The sequence below is a fragment of the Podarcis tiliguerta genome (genome assembly GCF_965153285.1).
Source record: "Podarcis tiliguerta genome assembly, chromosome: 3".
In the NCBI taxonomy this organism is placed as follows: Eukaryota; Metazoa; Chordata; class Lepidosauria; order Squamata; family Lacertidae; genus Podarcis; species Podarcis tiliguerta.
In genome coordinates, this window is record NC_139536.1 from 87,239,250 (window position 1) to 87,260,000 (window position 20,751).

Below are 20,751 nucleotides of genomic sequence, written 5' to 3' on the forward strand. Positions count from 1 at the left end.
AGAGAAAATCCCAGTTAGAAGACACAGTGACCTTATTCCAGAATCTGAATTACCGGTACTACAGAGGGCAGCAACAGCAGATGTTTGTACACTTTGTCATAATTACTCCAGGGGGGGGGGGCAGAATTAAAGTTGCAAAGCACGTGCATCCAGTATTGCACTCCAGAGCTGTGCACATCCAAGGGGCTTGTGAAAATGTGGAGTCAATTTTATAAAGATGACAATCCCTGCAATACTACTTCATCTCAGGAGCTGAGTCGAGTCAAGGGCTTATATTGACTTTCATTTTTGTTCTCTTGGAACAATTTTCCAGCCACAGTCTCTCATTTATTGGGTATGATTATTGTGTCCAGTGGTGCTTTTTAAACATCTTGACATAAAGGGAACACTACTGATCATTAATTACACACATGCTCTCAAAACCTGCTCTACTGTTTTCTTCCTATAATAGAACATATTTATCATTAGTTGGAAGTTGATTAATGCTTTTTTCCGATCTGAAAGCAGATTTTTATTAAGCTTTGTTGTAATAAAAATAAAGGGGGGGGGGGACAGCCTCTGGTTTTTGAATTAAAAAGAAACATTAGTTCTCCTAAAACCACTGTATCACCCTACTAACTCTCTGTAATAGCACCCATCTATACCAGACTACAAACTTAATAACTTATCATAGAAGGCATACAGAGGAAATATGGGGGAAACTTGCAACAAACCAAAAGAAACCAACAGAACTCTTTCTTGCTTGGAATTGTCATGGACTCACAAAACAATGTTTGATAGGTGAAAATCTATTGCAGACATTCAGGACTTGAGATTCCTACTCTTCAAGCAATAGTTTAAGCACATACCACATTTATTTAGTTGCCATTTTGGTGTTAAGTGTTTTCACTTAGGAGTAAAGAATTCCCCACTCACAGCTTCCAGTTTTTTGTTTAACTTCCATAGCTGCATCAATAGTAACAGCGGCCAAAGCCATCACAAGTTCCTTAAATGATATTGGTCTTTAAAAAAGAGAGATTCATCTTGTAAAAAAAAAAAAATCAGAACAGTTTTTGTGAGCTTGGAGTCACACTGTTCCTTTATATCAGCAGTTTATGCTGTTCACAGTATGCCTTCATCATATTCCCCATTAGAATATTAATTACCGAACCAACTGGATATAACAGCCCTGATAATGAACGCTGCCATGCTACTACTCATTGTCCACCCACTGTTTTCAGACTTCTCATTAGCTCTAATTCGATTATATGGTGGAAGGACGGCTCAGCCCAACACCTCTCTTTTCGCAGTGTGACATGTCTCCATTTTCAAATGATTAATAGATGCCACAGTGCTTTTCAGCAAACATACCCACATTCTGAACGATTTGTGCATTTGGTGTGACCACAAGCAGAAAGACAGCAGCTTTTGTGAAATTGCAATCAGATATAGTTTTCATAGTCCTATGAATTCAACCTTTATGAGAAGGAATGGTAACCTGTGTTGACCCCCCTGATGTTCTGGGACCCCAACTCTCATCAGCCCCAGTCAAAAATACATTTACAGAACAAGCTAGCATGTTTCAGTAGATGCTCCATGGCTGGGGAATAATCTCCCTAGGTGTGCCTTGAACCCACAGTATATTCACTTCAACATGTGAAGAAACCTCTTACATTAGGCTTTTAGAGCTGGAGAGCTGTGTTAGGTGAAGTCAGTTTTACGTATGATGCAACTTACTCTGTTATTACTTGACAATTTCATGTGAATCTTTTTTTTTTTTAATGTTTTGCTGTGTTTTATTTTGTTGTACTCTACCCTGTGACTGTTTTTTAAAACTGCTTTTTTATTAAAGGTTTTCTGGGGTTACAAAAGTACATACATAGCCACTATTTTCAGATTGTACAGATCAGTTATATTCAATATGAGACTTTGATGTTTTATACAGTATAAGGTTGGGGGAGAAGAGAGTTGGGGAGACAGCGTGGTGTGGGGAGAGAGAAGGGGGTAGTAAACTTTCATTCTTTTACATGGTATATGTGCCAGGTTTTTGTGTTGGCGTCATGTGGGAAAGGTTCCCTTTCTATTCTTTATTAGTTATCATTACAACTGAGAGGAGGGGCGGCTTCTTCTGACATCAGAGAGACTAGGATCCACAATATAAAAAACACTGCTCCAGAATCCCACCAAACCTCTCATCGCAATCTAAAAACAATGGAAGTATAGCATAGGCTACGAAATAAACCCTACCCAATGGAACAATGTTCTAAACCTCCCTTTAAATCCACCTCAACCAAAAGAAGGGAATTCACCATGAAACTTATCTTTGGATGGTACCTAACACCTGTGACAGTTGTGAAGGGTGATATAAAAATATCTTTATAAAATAAGTAGTCGTCAGGGATAATGGGAGTTGTAGTCCAGCAACTACAGGGCCAGTTTTACAATATTCCTATGATGTCCATGTAAGAAGCCAAATATTGCTGCTCTAACCTTCATTAAATTTGCTTTTCTGTCATAAAAAAAAAATTATTTGGGTGTTGTCCAGTGGAATCCTGGTCAATAGTTGCATCCTTTGATGTTACTTTATTGAAAACATGTTGCAATCCATTTCACTCGTCCAACATCAAGAGGACCCCATTTGTGAATCATTACCACTATGGAGTTCCAACATGGATAGGCAACAAAGAGAGCGCTGATGGCAACATATTGTCTAATTCTCCTTGAAAATGTATTTCAATAAATTCAGTCAAGAACTCTCAGGAATGTATATCTCCTCCACAACTCCTTAGATCTGTGCTATGATATAACCAAGGCACCAAAAACACCCCAAACAACCTTTGTAGTATAAAACTCTCCACCAGTCAGTACAGTATTTTAGTAGCTGTCATCTTCATGGCATTTCCAAGCAAAGGGGTGATGAAAATGCCTGCACTGGTATAAATTGTTATTTTCCCAGATCAGCGATTAACACTGCTGTTGAAAAGATTTAAGGAAAGGTTTACCTTGAGGCAGACAGTACTGGCCTTTTCAGAGTGGTCTCTGGTATAACTGTGCTCATTGGTTTTCAATTTATTTGTTATATTGTTTCAAGGTCAGTTTTTCAACTTATTATTTGTTATTGTGTGTCCTTTTCCAAACATGAAAGAACAAAAGTATGTGATTTGTTTCAAGTTAGGAAGTCTAAAATTATAAACTTGCTTTTTTATGCAAAGTACCCTGAGGAGACTGCTTTATATTAATCCCCCCCCCTTTTTTTTCTTGATAGATGCCATCTCTTTTGGTCAACCTTTATATGGAGAAAAGTAACCAATTTAAACTAAAGTCTCTCATAGCTTCATCAAAGGACATGGATGGGTTCAACCCTTTCTTGAATACCTTAGGTTTGTTTTTTTATTATCAAAAATGCTATATGCATATACACAATAGGAATGAGGTTTGGAGGAAAACTGGGAAAAGAAAATGCAATGATACACAATGGGGGAATAGAATAAATGAAGAGGGGAGAAAGGGTCTTAAAATAAGCCTTTAGGTTGCTGAAGAGAGAAGAATTCAAAGCCTCCTAAGAGCAGGCCTAAGAACAGGGACGCGGGTGGCGCTTAGGGATGCGGGTGGCGCTGTGGGTTAAAGCCTCAGTGCCTAGGGCTTGCCGATCGAAAGGTCGGCGGTTCGAATCCCCGCGGCGGGGTGTGCTCCTGTCGTTCGGTCCCAGCGCCTGCCAACCTAGCAGTTCGAAAGCACCCCTGGGTGCAAGTAGATAAATAGGGACCGCTTACTAGCGGGAAGGTAAACGGTGTTTCCGTGTGCGGCTCTGGCTCGCCAGAGCAGCGATGTCACGCTGGCCACGTGACCCGGAAGTGTCTTCGGACAGCGCTGGCCCTCGGCCTCTTTGAGTGAGATGGGCGCACAACCCTAGAGTCTGTCAAGACTGGCCCATACGGGCAGGGGTACCTTTACCTTTACCTTTTAAGAGCAGGCCTGCATGCTGCTGCTGCTGTGTCAGCTGACAGAAAACAGAGCAGGATGGTGCTTGCCCTGCTCCTTTAGGTATGTGGGTGAAGACACAAATTCCCCTTAAGGAAATGAGTTCTTTACACAAAATTCAACGGCTTTAGCTTCATAAAGTTCCAAACATGCCTCTGTGCTGGCACAAAGCCTATGTTTATAGAATGGGTCAAGAAATTCCTATCTGTATTTCAAAGATTTTTTTTAAAAAAAAACAGTACTTAAAAGATTTCTAGGGCACTCTATAGGTCAATGAGCAGCAAGGATGGATTACCAGAACATGATAGGCCAGCATAAAATAACCTCATATGAAAAAACAAACAAACTGAAAACCAGCAGATTAAAGCCTATATTCCAAAACAGCCGTGACCTAGAAATTACCTCACGTAAAAGCCAACTGTAACAAGTGTAAGTTCAAGGCATTTTTAAAGGTCAGTATTGTATTGATCGCCGAAGGCTGATCGTCGAAGAATTGATGCTTTTGAATTATGGTGCTGGAGGAGACTCTTGAGAGTCCCATGAACTGCAAGAAGATCAAATCTATCCATTCTTAAGGAAATCAGCCCTGAGTGCTCACTGGAAGGACAGATCCTAAAGCTGAGGCTCCAATACTTTGGCCACCTCATGAGAAGAGAAGACTCCCTGGAAAAGACCCTGATGCTGGGAAAGATGGAGGGCACAAGGAAAAGGGGACGACAGAGGACGAGATGGTTGGACAGTGTTCTCGAAGCTACCAGCATGAGTTTGACCAAAGTGCGGGAGGCAGTGGAAGACAGGAGTGCCTGGCATGCTCTGGTCCATGGGGTCACAAAGAGTCGGACATGACTAAACGACTAAACAACAACAAGTGTATTGATGGACATCTTAAGGTATAGATCTTGGGGCCATGTAGAAGCTCTAACAGCGTCAATAAAGCCCAAGACATTTTGGCACCTAAGGTAACCCCCAAAATGGTTCCCCTCTCCCTGTCAGGGAGGAAGGGGTAAGTGAAGCTCTACATCATGAACAAGTGGTACTGGGAAAGAGGATAATTGTGTGATTGTACTCAAGCTGATGTTTATTATTGCTTTTACAAAAAGCTTTCTAAATTTTAAATGAAATGCCAATAGCAGCTTCTGAGGGGCAATTTTACTTGAAACCCTGGCAGGGTAAGAGTTAAAATTCCATCTCCATTATCTTGAGGCAACTCAGCCTTCCCTGCAGTAGCTATTTACAAAACACATAGTTGCATAAATGTAATCCTACATGTATCTAATTCAGCCCAAGTTACAGTTTCTTAAATTACTGAATAAAGCTAGAATGTAGAATGTAGAATAGTCATTGGAGGGGGCTGATCTTATTCCAGTTCTCATTTAAGGTGACACATGTGCTCTTCTGAGCTGGGTTACAAAAAACAGACTTCACTGTTTTAGTTCACCTATAACCATTCACTCATTTGAAGTTCTTCAAAGGGAAGTTTTCTTTACACAGTTTATAACCTGCACTGACACAGTACCCAAAAGAAACTGTAAATCAGAGCAACTGATAATTTCATAGGAAAGTTCTACAATACAAGACTCAAATAAGCCTCTTTCTCCACTTTCAAGTCTGAGCGATTAACTCAGTTGGTCAATCCATCCACACAACATTGACAATGGTCTTAAAGACAATGTTTTTCACTTTGTGTTGTAGTGACTGAGGTATACTGTAGTAGCCAAACAACCTTTGTGCCGTCTCATCTGTAGTCACTTGTCAGCTAGTAATGAGGTCATTAAATAAATTGTCCTCTTAAATCCTACAGAAGCGGCTTAATAAAACAATGACTCAATCCCGAGTTCCATCTGAGTTCAAAAACGTTGCGAGTGCCATTTATTTCACAGGAAAGATCTAGCCCAGTGGTTCCCACAGTGGGTGGTAGCACCTTCTCAGAGGCACTGGGGTTACTTGGCATTCCACTAAGAAGGAAGGGGGCAGGAGGGGAGTAATGGGGTGTCAATGGCTATCAAACTTTGAAAAGCTGGTATCACTGGATCAAGTGAATGTTGATAAATTCAATGTTGTTGAATTTATTAAGCTAAATGGTTTCAACTGGATTTTGAATAAATGTGGCAATTAATTGCTGTTTTAAAAATGGCTATTGTGTCACCTTAGTGGGTTGGGAAACCTGCTATTCTTAATAATGCTTTTTACAGAATAGAATATGGGGCACCAGGCATGAGTATATGGAACGAAGGTGGTTGTGGCCTGAAAATGTTTGGGAACCACTGATCTAACCCATGGTTTGCATCCCAAGGTATCCGGCACAAGCAGAAAATCACTTCTTCACCTCTCCCGAAACAAATAAAAGTTCCCTAGAAGGCACAGGAATGCTAAATAGGCACAAAGCAGCACAGAAGGAATGAATATGCCTTTAAATTTTAAATCGCCAGGAGGAAAAAGGGAGGTAGCAACAAAAATGCAAAAAGATGACATACAGTGGGGAGGGGAACACACATAAATTTTGCACACATCTGTCAATACTGTGGGTGCTTATGGTGGGAAGGAGCTATAAATGAGTGCGAGTGAGTTAGTAATACCTTTGAGAGAGACATTACACTTTTAGCTAGGTATATTCTGGTATTTCAAGTTTATGTTGCAAAGCCAAACCTGGACAGCCATTGCCAATGCATCTGTGTTGCCTGCAAGGTTATCTGCTACTAATACTACTGCAGAGGGGAGGCTGGTCTAAATACACAAACATTCGTCTCTTCCAAAATTAGTTCACACTGAATTTAAACATACCACAATCAAGGAACAAAAATGTAGATGATTACAAATATTGCTTTCCTGCTTCGTACAACTGGTGGTTCTCATGTTCCAAACTTCTGCAACCCATCCAAAGGAAATCACAATTAAATCCCATTGATTTTGCTACAGAAGTGGTAAACTTCCTTCACTGAAATCCACCAGCATTAAAAATATGTTTAATAGTTTGAGAAAATAAAGAAACTGGGGCCAAATGCCAAGCTATACTGGAGATCCATTTCTGGAGCTCCGCAACTATTTTTCTCTTTCTAAAGGCACCCATGGGCCCCTCATGTTAGACTGGGGGCACAGTACATGGGACAGTCTAACCATTCCTCTGCTATGTTATCTAGATAGTCTGCAACCACATTGAGCTGTAGTTAGTCACAGCTTACCTATGGAGGGGGGAAACTTGTGGGCTTAAACATTTAGATCACACACACCCCAATCTATATCAGAAGCTGCTTTTTCAAAAAGGAAATCGTTTTGAAAGTTTTAACACCAGAGTTGGTGATGTTTTGCTCTAGAGTTTATTTTTTCTGCTTGCTTCTCTGTTTCTTGGTTTTCTATATATTTACTACTACATTCCTAATTTATTTTATTGATTTCAACTATTCGTATGCTGCTTAATCATTGTCATCTCAAAGCAATGTATAGGAGGTCCAGTACAATAACAGTAAAAATGAGCTTTAACTATTAAATCAGAATTAAATTTAAAAGCCCGGCTGAAATTGCAAAAAAGAAAGAAAGAAAAAAAAGAATCTCAATGACCATGTGGCCATGATGGCTACATTCTTATGATTCTTTCACAGAAGTTCAAAATCTGAGTGGAAGCACTTTAAGTAATCTGGCAGATAAAAGTGTCCCTTTGCATTGTTATGAACTTCAGTTTCACATTGATATGAATAATGAAATAAAAATGTCACTTATCTATTATAAATTAGATGCTTAAAAAAGAAACTATAAAAGTTTACCTTTCTTGCTTCTTTTACCATCTTCCTAATAGTTTCCTTTATTGTAAAAGGTTGTATTCGAGGGGGATGGAAGAGCAACTCAATATTTGTACCACCATTAATTCCAGGCATTACATAAGGCCAACCCAAATCAAGATTAGGAGCTTCCACATCTGATTCCATCGGCCAATAAGTTCCTGAGGAAGAGGTATCATCAGCAGCATTGTCAGTAGCACAAACTGTGTTTTGAGGGATTTTCTGAACTGTGTTCAGTATATAATTGATTTCATCATCGGCTAGAAACTCTGCACATCTCTCCTTGGAAAGAAATTCTTGGTAAGCCTCTGAACCACTTTCAATTAACACATCAATGGCAAGCCTGTAGCACTCCTTGTAGTGCGGTTCAAGGTAGTTGTCTGATCTACAATCATCATGTAAGGATGACAGCAGAGATGAGGTTTCCATTTTCACAGTAATTTAGGAGCAAGGCTTCTTAAATGCCCATTCATGCACTATGGGATGTATCTGAGAACAAAACAGAAACAAACAACAGTCAATAGTGTGTGCAACAATATTTACATTATTTTAAGCACTGTACAGATATAATATGAAGCCAAGCGAGAGAAAAGACCTCTCTTGTTTTATCATCACATTTCTTTTTCTTTTTAAATGTTTTTATTAGCAATTTCAACATACCAAAATATCAAAACATATCATATTCATTATTTCCCCCCTTCCCCGCCCATCAAACCCTCCCCCTGAGACTTCCCTCAACTCCTCTCTCTGATTTTTCAGCACATATTATTATCTGCTGTTATAAAATTACACAGATCCTTAAATTATTTATCTACGATGTTATCAACCAATAAATTTGTGTATGTTTATTCAAAACCTGCCAAGGAGTCCAATTCATTTTGTCTTTTTAAATAATTTATGAAAAGTTCCCATTCTTCCTTAAAGTCACAGTTGTCCTTGTCTCACTGTTTATATGTCAATTTAGCCAGTTCTGCATAGTTCATCAAATTCTCTTGTCACTGTTCTTTTGTCGGGGTTTCCTCATTCTTCCATCCTTGTGCTATTAAGACTCTTGCTGCTGTTGTTGTAGCATACATAAATAAGTTCTTTGTTTTCCTTGGCAGGTCTTGTCCTACAATCCCTAACAAAAATGCTTCTGGTGTTGCTGTTTTTTTACAAATGTCATTTTAAACATTTTCTTCTTTGCACAGTGACTAAGAGCATATCATGGACAGACTGACCATTTTAGTCTCTCACTGATGGCGCTTTTAACACATGCACATTGCAACCATCACTGTTGTCTTATTACGAGTTTATCATCATTTGATTATAATGTTCATCAAGGCCACTTCACAGATCTAAGTTGGCTCCATTACTGTCCTGTCCAGCCTCATCTCCCATCACCCTAAGCACCTGCTTCTTAGAAGACTAGCTTGAAGGCATTCAAACAGTTAGCAATGGCTGCAAGTAATAGTAGATGGCATCCAGTTAATGTCTAGAACTGCAGTGGCACTTGATGCCCGTCTGATGAGGCAGGACACAAAATAGACAAGGCGTTTTAGAAATGGTTAATGGAGACAGAGATACTTTATTACAAGAGAATGGGTAGGATGGCTGGGAACAAGGAGAACAATATTGCCACCTGCGAGTCTGCAGCATGAGCAATTGCCTTCCAGCTACTGACACACCCAGGTCTCATCAAACTTTCCAGACCTCTGCCAGCCTGGTTTGGGGAGTGGTGTGGTCTGAGATGGCAGCGGCTGTCAATCTTAACCTAGAGACTGATAAGGAAGTATAACTGTACCCTTTTGACCCAGTTGTGGCATTTAATGTGGCTGAAATGTGCATGACAGTGTCATGAGACTTCACAGGTATGTTAAGAAACATTTGGTGCAGAGATTCCAGAAAATTAAGACAGGAAGGTGCCTGTCGTTAATCCATGATATTCCCTGTGAAGTCCCTCAGGGTTATTGCTGGTCCCTAAACATTAGATATAGACAGGGCCAGCCAGGACATTTTGCCATTTGACACCACCAATAAAAGAAGACCAGAGAGCTACAAGTGATATACTCCTCAGTCACCACATCTGCAGCTTGAGGTGACTGACTCATCTTGCCTTATGGGCTGGACTTAAGAGCACCTGAATGTATACTTCTCTGTGATTTTTTCACACTGAACTCAACAGAACTTCTACATAATTTTGCACAGAATAGCATTGTAAAAACCCATCCTTGCCTTCTCCTTTTCAAACACTTTCCACCTCTCATGCCTCCTGCACACAGTTTATAGAAAGGAGATACAACTCATCCACTGCTCCCTAGAACGTGCCCTTGAGTTTACTACATTCCTCTTTCTTTTCCCATGCTGATCTAATCCATTTTCTGCTTGCCTCCACAACAACCCTACATCTCGTTCATGACTAATTAGCAGAGAAACGCTTAAGAACTGCTTTTCTCCCACACCTTGTATCAGACATTGAATCAGCAAGGTGGTTACAGGTATCCACCCTGATTGCTCTCGAAAGCAGCAACATATATCTGTAGCGATATCAAAACTTGTTCATTAAGTCTTGCATTACAAGCAAAAGCCGCTCAGTATTGCCACAGGAAGAGATACCAATTAGGGTTCAATGTAAAACCTACATTCGTTGCTAATCTTTTATAGAGTTTAAGAAATAGTCTACATTCGTGTGATTTGCCTTTGAAGGAGGGAGAGGGAGTTCTGTTGAACAAGTGCCAACAGGACAACTTTGTTGGCTACAACTTTCTCTATCACTCCACACATAGCCACACCCACACCCACCCCTTATGACGACAATACACTTGATAAATTAATTGCTGAGAAAGAGAAATGCATAGAAAATAACACTGTGCTACATTTGTTACTAAACATATACAAATCGCTGATCATGCTGGTCACCAGTGTGGTGTAGTGGTTAAGAGCGGTAGTCTCGTAATCTGGGGAACCGGGTTCGTTTCCCCGCTCCTCCACATGCAGCTGCTGGGTGACCTTGGGCCAGTCACACTTCTCTGAAGTCTCTCAGCCCCACTCACCTCACAGAGTGTTTGTTGTGGGGGAGGAAGGGAAAAGGAGATTGTTAGCTGCTTGGAGACTCCTTAAAGGGAGTGAAAGGTGGGATATCAAATCCAAACTCTTCTTCTTCTTCTTCTTCTTCTTCTTCTTCTTCTTCTTCTTCTTCTTCTTTCCTGTATAAATCTTGTATATACCTTTCCTCAAAGGAGCTCAAGGTAGTGTACCTGGTTCAGCCTCTCCCCATTTTATCCTCACAACAATCCTGTGAGCTCCGTTTGGCTGAGCTTCTAAATCCTTCTGCTAATGATCTGGCACATTAGTAAATGCATACCTTGGCCATTGGGAATTATCTGATTGGCTAGTCTTGTGCACCCATTGAGAATGAGATCCAGTGCTTGTGGAGGACCAATTAGCTTTGGTAATTTAACAGAGCTGCCATCTTTCAGTGGAATACCAAGATACAGTGGTACCTCTGGTTAAGAACTTAATTTGTTCTGGAGGTCCGTTCTTAATCTGAAACTGTTCTTAACCCGAGGTACCACTTTAGCTAATGGGGTCTCCTGCTGCTGCCACTGCTCAATTTCTGTTCTCATCCTGAAGCAAAGTTCTTAACCTGAGGTACTATTTCTGGGTTAGCGGAGTCTGTAACCTGAAGCGTCTGTAACCCGAGGTACCACTGTACATGCAGGACACTCTCAAGATAGCACTTCCTTCTACCAACATACAAGTAGCCAAGAAGGACAGGTCAAGTCCAATAGTCACTGCAGCAACCACTGGCTTAGAACATTTTCCCCGTGAAGCACCCATGGGACCCAAGAGCAAGCTTTGACTGATTCAAATACAAGGAACTGTTTTGCATATATATAACTCAATCTATAATCTCCGTATTCCCATATTGAAAGGCCCCAGCAGAATTCCCTTATGATTCATTCTCTTATGAACCCTCTTGCCCTGAAAGCATCTTCTTAACGACCATCACTTTCCTCCCTTATGAGATACATTCAGCCTGCAGTCAAAGCCTAGCCAAACCCTACTCATGTAGAGAATCTCTGTACCACTTGATCAAAGGGTCACTCCAAGAAGGGCACAAATAAAACTGTAAAGAAATTCCACAAACCAATAAAAAGCAAATATCCAATAATATATGTGTCTGGGTAGACTCGGCGGAACAAAAATAAATGAAAAAGAGTGTTCAACAGGCACCTAAAACAATATAGCCAGGATTCCTGGCTGATTTAAATTGGTAGGGAATTCCAGAACATAACAATAGATTCCTCAGAAATAGACCTTATGTGGGGTACTTGCAGAAGTGCAAGTTCTGCAGGTTGAAGAAACCAAATTGTTACATGCATGGCAAGCTGAGTGCTTAAATACTAAAGACCCTCTTGTAGAAGACATGGGGTAAAGGTATTTTTTATTAATATGCATTGACTGGTTAGAATGATCTGAGCACATTGTATTATATATGACAATTTATTTTTTTTACTTATTACTATAATTATACAGGTTGAGTTTTATTTTAATCAACTGTTTGTTCATTCAGCTTTTGAAATTTATTATTATTATTTGCTTTTAGCCTTTATATTGTTTGACATCTTGGGTGGGCTAGGTTCAGAATGGCAGTTTATGAAGATAACTCACCCAGGGAAAAGCTTTAGCTGTAGATTTAAGATCTGCATCCCAATTAACCGGAGAGACTAGCAACAAGCTAAGACTTCAGCACTTTCAATTACAGAAGTGCTGGTTTCTGTAAAGGCCACACAAGAAGAGCCATCTCTCTTCTCCCCAAGCCAAATTTGATGGAGTTTAATGATTTTCTCTCTCTTCTGTCTTGTTTTTGTTTTGTTTTTTTACAAAGCTGGGAAATATTTTCTACTTAACACGAAACTCTTCTAAAATCTCTTTTAGCAATAAAACCCAAAAGCAAATGAAGATATTTCTTCCTCAAAGCCAATGTCAGCACATATTTTACACTAATGTCATCTTAAAATGTGTTTAGTATTGGGTACTTAATTTCACTGTTGATATATTAAATCAGGCACCCCCAAACTTGGCCCTTCAGATGTTTTTGGGACTACAACTCCCATCATCCCTAGCTAACAGGACCAGTGGTCAGGGATGATGGGAATTGTAGTCGCAAAACATCTGGAGGGCCAAGTTTGGGGATGCCGGTATTAAATAGTGCCTTTCTTTAAAGGCATGTGCAACAACTTTTTAATTGTTACATCAGGAGTTCTTACATATAAGACAAACTGTTTCATTCTATCAGGATCTTCAAATGATTTGTAATACATAACTAGAAATGTAAAAAATAATTATTATTCAGTTAATTGGTTAAAAACTAGCCTTTCTGGGCCATAAAACTGGCCACAGATGCCCTGCTCACCAGCTCACCATTACAACCCTGAAGGTTTGAGGGGTGAAGTACAAGAGATTGGGCCTTTTCAGTAATGGCCCCATCCTTGTGGAATTCTATTGTGTGGCTCCTTCCGTGATTATCTTTCAATGGACCTTGTTTACCTGACTGTTCCAAGTTGCTTCTAACTGAATAAAACTGGTGCCTTCACTACGGCGTTATGTGGCATGGTTAATTGCTTTATGTTTTAACTTTTTATTATTTAAATTACCCTGAGAGTACCTTTGGCTTTGAAAGACAGTACAAAGATATCTTAAATAAACACAGCCTAACATGGCAGGCACTGTAGTATCACATCATCAGTTTTCTCTGGATTAACTTTCAATTTGTTCACCAGCCACAAAATCTCTAACCACAGTGAGGCAGTCCTTTTTCAAAAACAAAATACAAAACATCAAACTGAGAGTTTCTTTTGGTCATTATTCCAGTTCTTCACAGATTCCGTGAGGACACTTGTAGATTAGTTGGAATTCACCTTTTCCCCAATCCTGCTCCCACCTACCAACATGTTTATCTATTCATAATCTGGGAATCACAAGTGGGAATAGTGCTGTTGGACTCAGGTCTTCCCAGCTGGCCTCTCATAGGCATTTGTTTGGCCAATGCGAGAAAGAGGTTGCTAGATTGGATGAACCACTGGCCTGATCTAGTAGGCTCTTCTTATGTTCTTGGTCAATGGCGCAATCAACTATAAGAACACTCAGCTCAGTTTAGTACAGATCCATCTACAACCATGAGTAATAATCTGTGCCCCCCCCCCCCGGTGCTGCTGGGCTCCAAATCTCAACAGCCTCAGCCAACATGGCCAGTGGGTCAAGGATGATGGGAAGCGAGCTTGGCAACATTTGGCAGGCCACAGGTACCCCACCACTGTCCTTAAGAGTGTGCATTTGTAGGACAGAAGAGCTACTAGTAGTCTCCATGACAGAACTAGGACTGGGCGATATTCTGGTTTTCAACATCACGATATATCACAAGCTAAACATTGCGATATATATCACAATGTCTGAAATACGGATGGAGCTATGTAGAGGCATTGATTGGCTTCATGTTTTTTCTCACATTGTGATTTTTACATAACACACACACACAAACAAACAAACAAACATCATGAAACCAATTATCATGATATGGGCTTGAAACCAGATTTGGATGATAATATCGCCCAGCTGAAATACACATCATTATTCGCGATGTATTGCCAGGTCCAAAACTCCGAAACCAGTAACACCATATAGACTTCAAACCAGTTTTGTAGGATATATTGATATATTGCCCAGCCCTAGACAGAACCTAGTGAGAAAGTGTAGGAAAATAGAATTATTACTTTACCCAGGCTGAAAATTCAGATTTAATACCAGTGTGGTTTTTCAGTGGTTAGAGAGAGTGTAACATAGGGCCTAGACAGATGTGCACTAGGTGGAACTAATTTAAATCTCTGCTCAGCCATGAAGCTTGCTAAAGTAATCCTTTAGCACATTCAAGACTATCCTACTTCACAGGGGGAAATGCCACTCTTATCTTATTGGGGGAAAGTTGTGCTATAAGTGTGAGAAGTAAATGTTTCTTACACAGAATACAGTTCTAGCAAACTTAAATTTCACCTCACTTTGGTTTGGTATAGACTCTATAGAGACCATTACTGACATCAAACAGATCCTCAAAAACATCAGCTTATCTATTAGCAATTGAATACACAAATGTTTTAGCTTATGAACAGATCTGTGCAAACCGATGGCTGTATTTTGTGCCTCACACCCCATAATAAGCAATGTGCACAGAATACAAAAAGCAAGCAGATATTAATATAGATGTAAATGAATCGCATTTGTATACGTTTAAGGCAGCAATCCCACACACATGATCTGGTAGGCAGATGTGTTACCCACATTATACTGCATGTGGTTAAAAACTGGGATGTGAAGAAAAATTAATTATGTGACAGTTATTAAAATCACTGAATTAAATCCAACAGTTTCCTCATAGATTGGTGTTGGTTATTTATGGATCATTAACTAAATTAGCTGAAGATTCTACTGCCCAAAACAGTATACAGTACAACAAAAATCCAACAAAATCAAGTTATGCTTAGACCCAATCTACCAGTCATTTCTAAGGCACTCATCAGTACAGGCTCCAGAAGTGTCAATAATGAATGAAATGGAAACTACAGAACAGAGCACAGCTGCATTATAAAACAGTTCAATAAAAACATTTGCCACCTCTTTGGGTTCTGGGAGGTGTGTGGAACAGCTGGAAGCAACAGCTCATCAGTGGCCTTAGGCAAGTTACTAGGTCTCAGGCTAGTATCCCATCTGCTTTACGGGAATAATAATAATTAAACCCATACACACGCACACACAAATCCTCTATAGAAAATCAAAATGTTAAATTACAGTGTCTTTTAACTTTTGGCATTGTAGCTGATCCCTGGAAGAAGCTGAACGGAACCAATAAGTACTTTTATAGCTGGTTCAATGGTCATAGTAAATAAACTTGGACTTTTTCATAGGGTCAGAGACCAACACCATTGTTTTGATCAGAAAACAAATGTATGCATCCCTGTTAAAACTGATTTACAGCACACCTGTTTTGTTCCAAAACCCACACCTCGGAAAATCCCTGCCTATTCTTCATGAAAGACCAAACAAGAAATGCAGCAGTTTTAAGTGATCCACGCAGATTAGCACGTTCTCAAATCCCCTTCTGAAACATAATACCCCACCCAATTAGGACATTATGAGTCTTGCTAAAACAATGCTTCATTAAGCAACAATAACTGTTCCAGACACTGTTGCAAAAGAATGCCATTAATAACACAACAAATAAATGTCTACTAAGACCTACCCACACCTATGGCACTGTTGAGTTAATTACTATATAACACCAATACTAATGTACCACAAGTGTTATTTCATCCCTACTGTCTTTCTTCATAATTTGTTATTTAAAAAAGAGAAACAGTTCTTTATAATATAGGTCATTAAAAAATATCTCTAAAACAAAACAAACAGATTAGTAATATCTGTTTAAAGCAGAGGCTTAACTTTTTGAGTCCACGGCTCCCTTGACCAAGTACATTCTTTCTGTGCCCCCCTTGTGGGGCTCAGGAGCCCAGTTATGTCACCCCTTGCATGCAAAGCTGCCAGCCTCTCACCCTTTTTCAGACACCCTCCCTTGTGGAGTGTTTCCTCAGCCTCCTCCTCTCTCCCATCTTCTTGGGAGTCCTCTGGGCAGCTGCTGCTGCTGCCCCTGGTCTCTCAGTTGCCCCCCTTTCACCCCAAAGAGAGGTGCCTTCTCACACTGCCCCACAAGGGCCTGGGACTTGTGTGTCCATTCCCAACAGCAAGGGCTGGCTGGCTGGCTGGCCTCCCTCACCTGCTTGCTTCCTTGCTTATTCTGAGGATGCCTCAGCTTCTGGCAACCAGCAGCCTCTGACCAGCCCCAGAGGCACCATTTGCCTGGGGAGCTTGGAACCAGGGCTGCTGTAACACACAGTCATGCAAGCCTTTGGCAGACAGAATTGTGAGAGGGCATCAGAAGACACAGGCCTGTGTTGCCCGCGGGACCCCTGATCATCATTCAAGGCGCCCCAGGGTGCCACGCCACAGTGCTGAAAACCACTGGTTTAAAGCAAGGAAAGTATCAAAAACTCTGATGCAAAAGACCTACTGCCCTATATTTAAACATGTATATTAATACATTATCTACCATTTATACAAAAAGGGAGAACAAATGTAATCAGATTTTGTTAGGCACAGGTATCCATATACGTTAAAAGCTTGAATATTATGGCTTCAATTCTAAGGAGACCCCCATCGTTCTGCCCGGACACTGAGGTCCAGCTCCGAGGGCCTTCTGGCGGTTTCCTCATTGCGAGTAGCAAAGCTACAGGGAACCAGGCAGAGGGCCTTCTCGGTAGTGGCGCCCACCCTGTGGAACGCCCTCCCATCAGATGTCAAAGCAATAAATAACTACCTGACATTTAGAAGACATCTTAAGGCAGCCCTGTTCAGGGAAGTTTTTAATCTGTGATATTTTACTGTATTTTTGTTTCTATGGAAGCCGCCCAGAGTGGCTGGGGAAGCCCAGCCAGATGGGCGGGGTACAAATAATAAATTATTATTATTATTATTATTATTATTATTATTATTATTATTATTATATTACTTGCTTGGGAATAAACACAGTGGATACAGAGGGACTTCTTTATAAACATGCACAAGAACGTGCTGTAAGGCTCCAGTAGGAGGTGGAGCCTACTGAAATCAGTATGACCCACTTCCAAGTAAGCATGCAGAACAGGCTACTGCCTGGTGATCAAGCTGCAAAGACCACTTATAGCAGATGGGAACAAATCCAAAGAAAGAACTGAAATTTAATACGCAACGTTGTTTTATTTGAAGCTTAGGTGTCTAATGGGAATGTATTCTTGAATCAAACTGCTCATGGAGAAGTTGCTCAAGGCATTTGAATTTAATGGAGATCACACTAAGATCACTGTCTAAAACATTTCCCCCCCGCCCCCCACTGAAGCCATATTAACTTACCTTTTGAATCAGGGATTTCATCTCATTAATACATATAGTTCTTTGATATGAATAATAGAAATTCATTGTTACGGGCTCAATTAGCTACAGGTTAAAAGTGCAAGCAAATATTGTATATGGGAAATATTAAAAGAACCCAGGAGCAAAAAAAGCACAACACCCAACACTCCCCTAGTTTGTTGTGTCTTGTTCAGTATTAATGTAACACCCAAAAGAGGGTATTTTGGGTACATACTGATGTCCTCCAAACAATTTTTTTTAAAAAAAATTAAATAAATCAGGCCCTTTTGTATAACCATAACAGTGTCATATTGCCTCTGTTCTCTAGGAGGCACTAGACTTAATTGTACTGGGGTAGAGTCGGGTGGAAAAGAAACAGGATGGAGGTAGAGTTGGGTGTTTCCTGTGGCTGTGTTGTTTTTTGTGTTTGAGAAAAATAACACAGTTCTTGTTTAGCTTCCAGATGACTCTGTCCTCCAAGCATCCATGACATTTGGGACATGTGATTTAAAAGTATGCATGTACATAAATGCCCACGTAAGATGTACAGTCGCCTTGAGAAATGGCTTAAAAGGAGGTGTGCAAAACATAAGGCACCTTGAGAAAAAATAAGTGGACTGCAAGTTTGAATGAACAGTATGCCTCTCATCAGCCAGCCTTGGTTTTACATTACTGCTATTTTTCTAAAAACTTTAAGGACACCAGCCCCCCCCCCCCCAATTCTAGGCATTCTATTGCTCTACCCATTTGACCTTAAGGGTTTCACTATTGAAGTTAATTTATCCACTATCACGCAATATGAAAACAAATTATTATTATTATTTCTTTCATCTGTATACCGCCCATCATCTGAAGATCCAGGGTGGTTCACAAAATAAAAATACAAAACAAGAACACAAAATCCATAATAAAACAAAAACAAAGCAATAACACCCCCCCCCCAAAAAAAAATAGCCCAACACATTTAAGAGGTCATGCAATATTAATCCGCCAAAGCCTGGTTATAGATGAACAAATGATGTGTTGCAAAATTAGATGGCTGTTAGCATGCTAGCAACCAAGTAAAGATTTTTTGGGTTGATTAATTGTGTGGTTTTTAATTATCTAAACCTCAATAAAAGAGCCTTCGTGAGACTATTGATTTAACAGAGGTTGAACTCTGTGACTAGTTCTGCTTCTGCTCCTGTCGTGCAGCTGGTGGATGAATCTGATTTTAAGAGCAAAACAAATGCACTGTAATACCAGTTCCTAAGAATCGCAGGTGGGCAGTGTTATTGCACTCAGGTTGGGCCTGCCTGCTTTCCAAAGACATCTGTTTGGCCATTGTGAGAACAGGATGCTGGACTAGGTGGGCCATTGGCCTCATCCACTGGGCTCTCATTTTTGATGTACGAGGGTTGCTTTCCACCTGTCCAGTCTTTCTACTAGTACTGCTTGAAAGCTAGACTCAGATGCTGAAAGCAAGCCCACCATGTTTGAATGACTTACTCCCAAGTAGCCTTACAACCTGAATGTACACCATTAACCATGTAGGTTTTGCATTTGCCTTCCAGATCAGTTAAACGAAAAACAAAAAAAGACAAATGTTAGCCTAACAGGTGAAAATAGCCTGGAATTCTTAACCCTGTTCTCTTCCACATGAAACACATCAAATATTACTGTGGCACTTGAAACAGGAATGATTTTTATCTGGTGAGAAGGGAGACAACCAAATCACACCAACTCTGCCCTTCCCATCATGTGGTAGCTCTTCACCTTATCCTTACTCCTTGGTCTCTCCAACCATCGGTGCCCAGATGATCTTGGACTATAACTCCAATCTTCCCCAGACAATTTAGCCAATGGTCAGGGATGATGGGAGTTGTAGTACACCAACACCTGAGAACTTAAGGTTGAAGAACACAGCCCTAGTCAAAACTTTGTTGGATAGCTCTCTTATTTTCCTGTCCTGCCAAGTCCCTCTAAGATATACAACCGGGTGTCCTTTCCTTACAAAGCAACGTCCTTCCCTTTTACAAGACCATTAACTCCAGGGCTTGTGCCGCGTCCGTTATGGGCTGGAGTGAGAAAAGCCTCCTTGGAGTCCTCGGTTTTATTTTCTCCTCACGTCGGAAGAGCAGCCCCATCCATTTTAAACTAGGAGCCATGAGAATGTCTACACACTTGGGCAAACAAAAAAGCACTAGAAACCGGAGTCAGACATTTCCCCCCTGTCGACAGAAAGAGGGCGTCAGTGGAGTGGAATGTGAGATGACCAGGCGCGCATCGGCTTCTGTTCAAAAAGAGAACGGGAAAAAAGGGGGGGGGGGGACTAGGCTGGTGTCTTGGCAAATTGGAAACTCCCTCCGTTGCCTGCCGTGCACCTTCAAGAGAAACTCGCCCAAACTGAGAGGGCGGAGGGGAAGGCTGGAAAAGAAACTCGGGACCACTTACTTTGCTGCGTCCCCGCGCGCTTGGCCGTCCGTCCCCTCGGAAGCTTCGCCTAGCATGGGAATTAGCGCGGAGGCAACTGCGCGCAATGGGGGAAAAGTGGCGAGCTTCAAGTTGCAACACGGCTCCCCTCCTCGCAGGTATTTCCCGTCCTCCTCGCGCTCGCTCTCAGGAGCGTTGTGGGCAGGGATGGGCGTGGAAACCAGTTCCAACATGCTCGAGAAGCGCAAACCCAGCCCTGGCGGCCGCCGCCAAAAAGGAAAGAAAAGAAAAGCAGCAGCAGCAGAAGTGGAGCAAGAGCTTGGTTGAACCCAAAAGACCCAGCCCTTTCCCGAGCAAAGTACATGCCTCCTTTCCATTGTCAGCTCAGCAGCTGCTGCGGCTTCAGAGGGGCGGGTGCTGGAAGGGCGCCGAGGGCAAGAAGGTGGCCTCAGAGGAAGTGGGAGACTTCTTAGGGTCTCACCAGGGCCGTCCCGTCTGTAAGGCCCAACGAGGCAGCTGCCTCAGGCGACGGCCCCCTCCCACAGAGAAGCCAGCTCTCACAAGAATTGGCTTCCATCCAGGCATTCATCTCATTTTTTTAAGGCTCCACGATACGTGCCTCCTGCCA

At 41.2% G+C, this 20,751-nt stretch overlaps 1 protein-coding gene across 1 annotated transcript in view; it reads right to left on the reverse strand.

The window, feature by feature from the left end:
• The window catches only part of FAM83B (family with sequence similarity 83 member B), a 50,037-nt gene extending 29,658 nt beyond the window's left edge, over window positions 1-20,379 (reverse strand). Inside the window, exons 1-2 of the mRNA XM_083431542.1 lie at window positions 20,145-20,379; window positions 7,719-8,222 (exon numbers count right to left, since the gene is read on the reverse strand). Of these exons, the coding sequence (XP_083287668.1) occupies window positions 7,719-8,162 (444 nt within the window). The 5' untranslated portion in view covers window positions 8,163-8,222; window positions 20,145-20,379. The remainder of the gene's footprint in view (window positions 1-7,718; window positions 8,223-20,144) is intronic.
• Window positions 20,380-20,751: the final 372 nt, after the last annotated feature.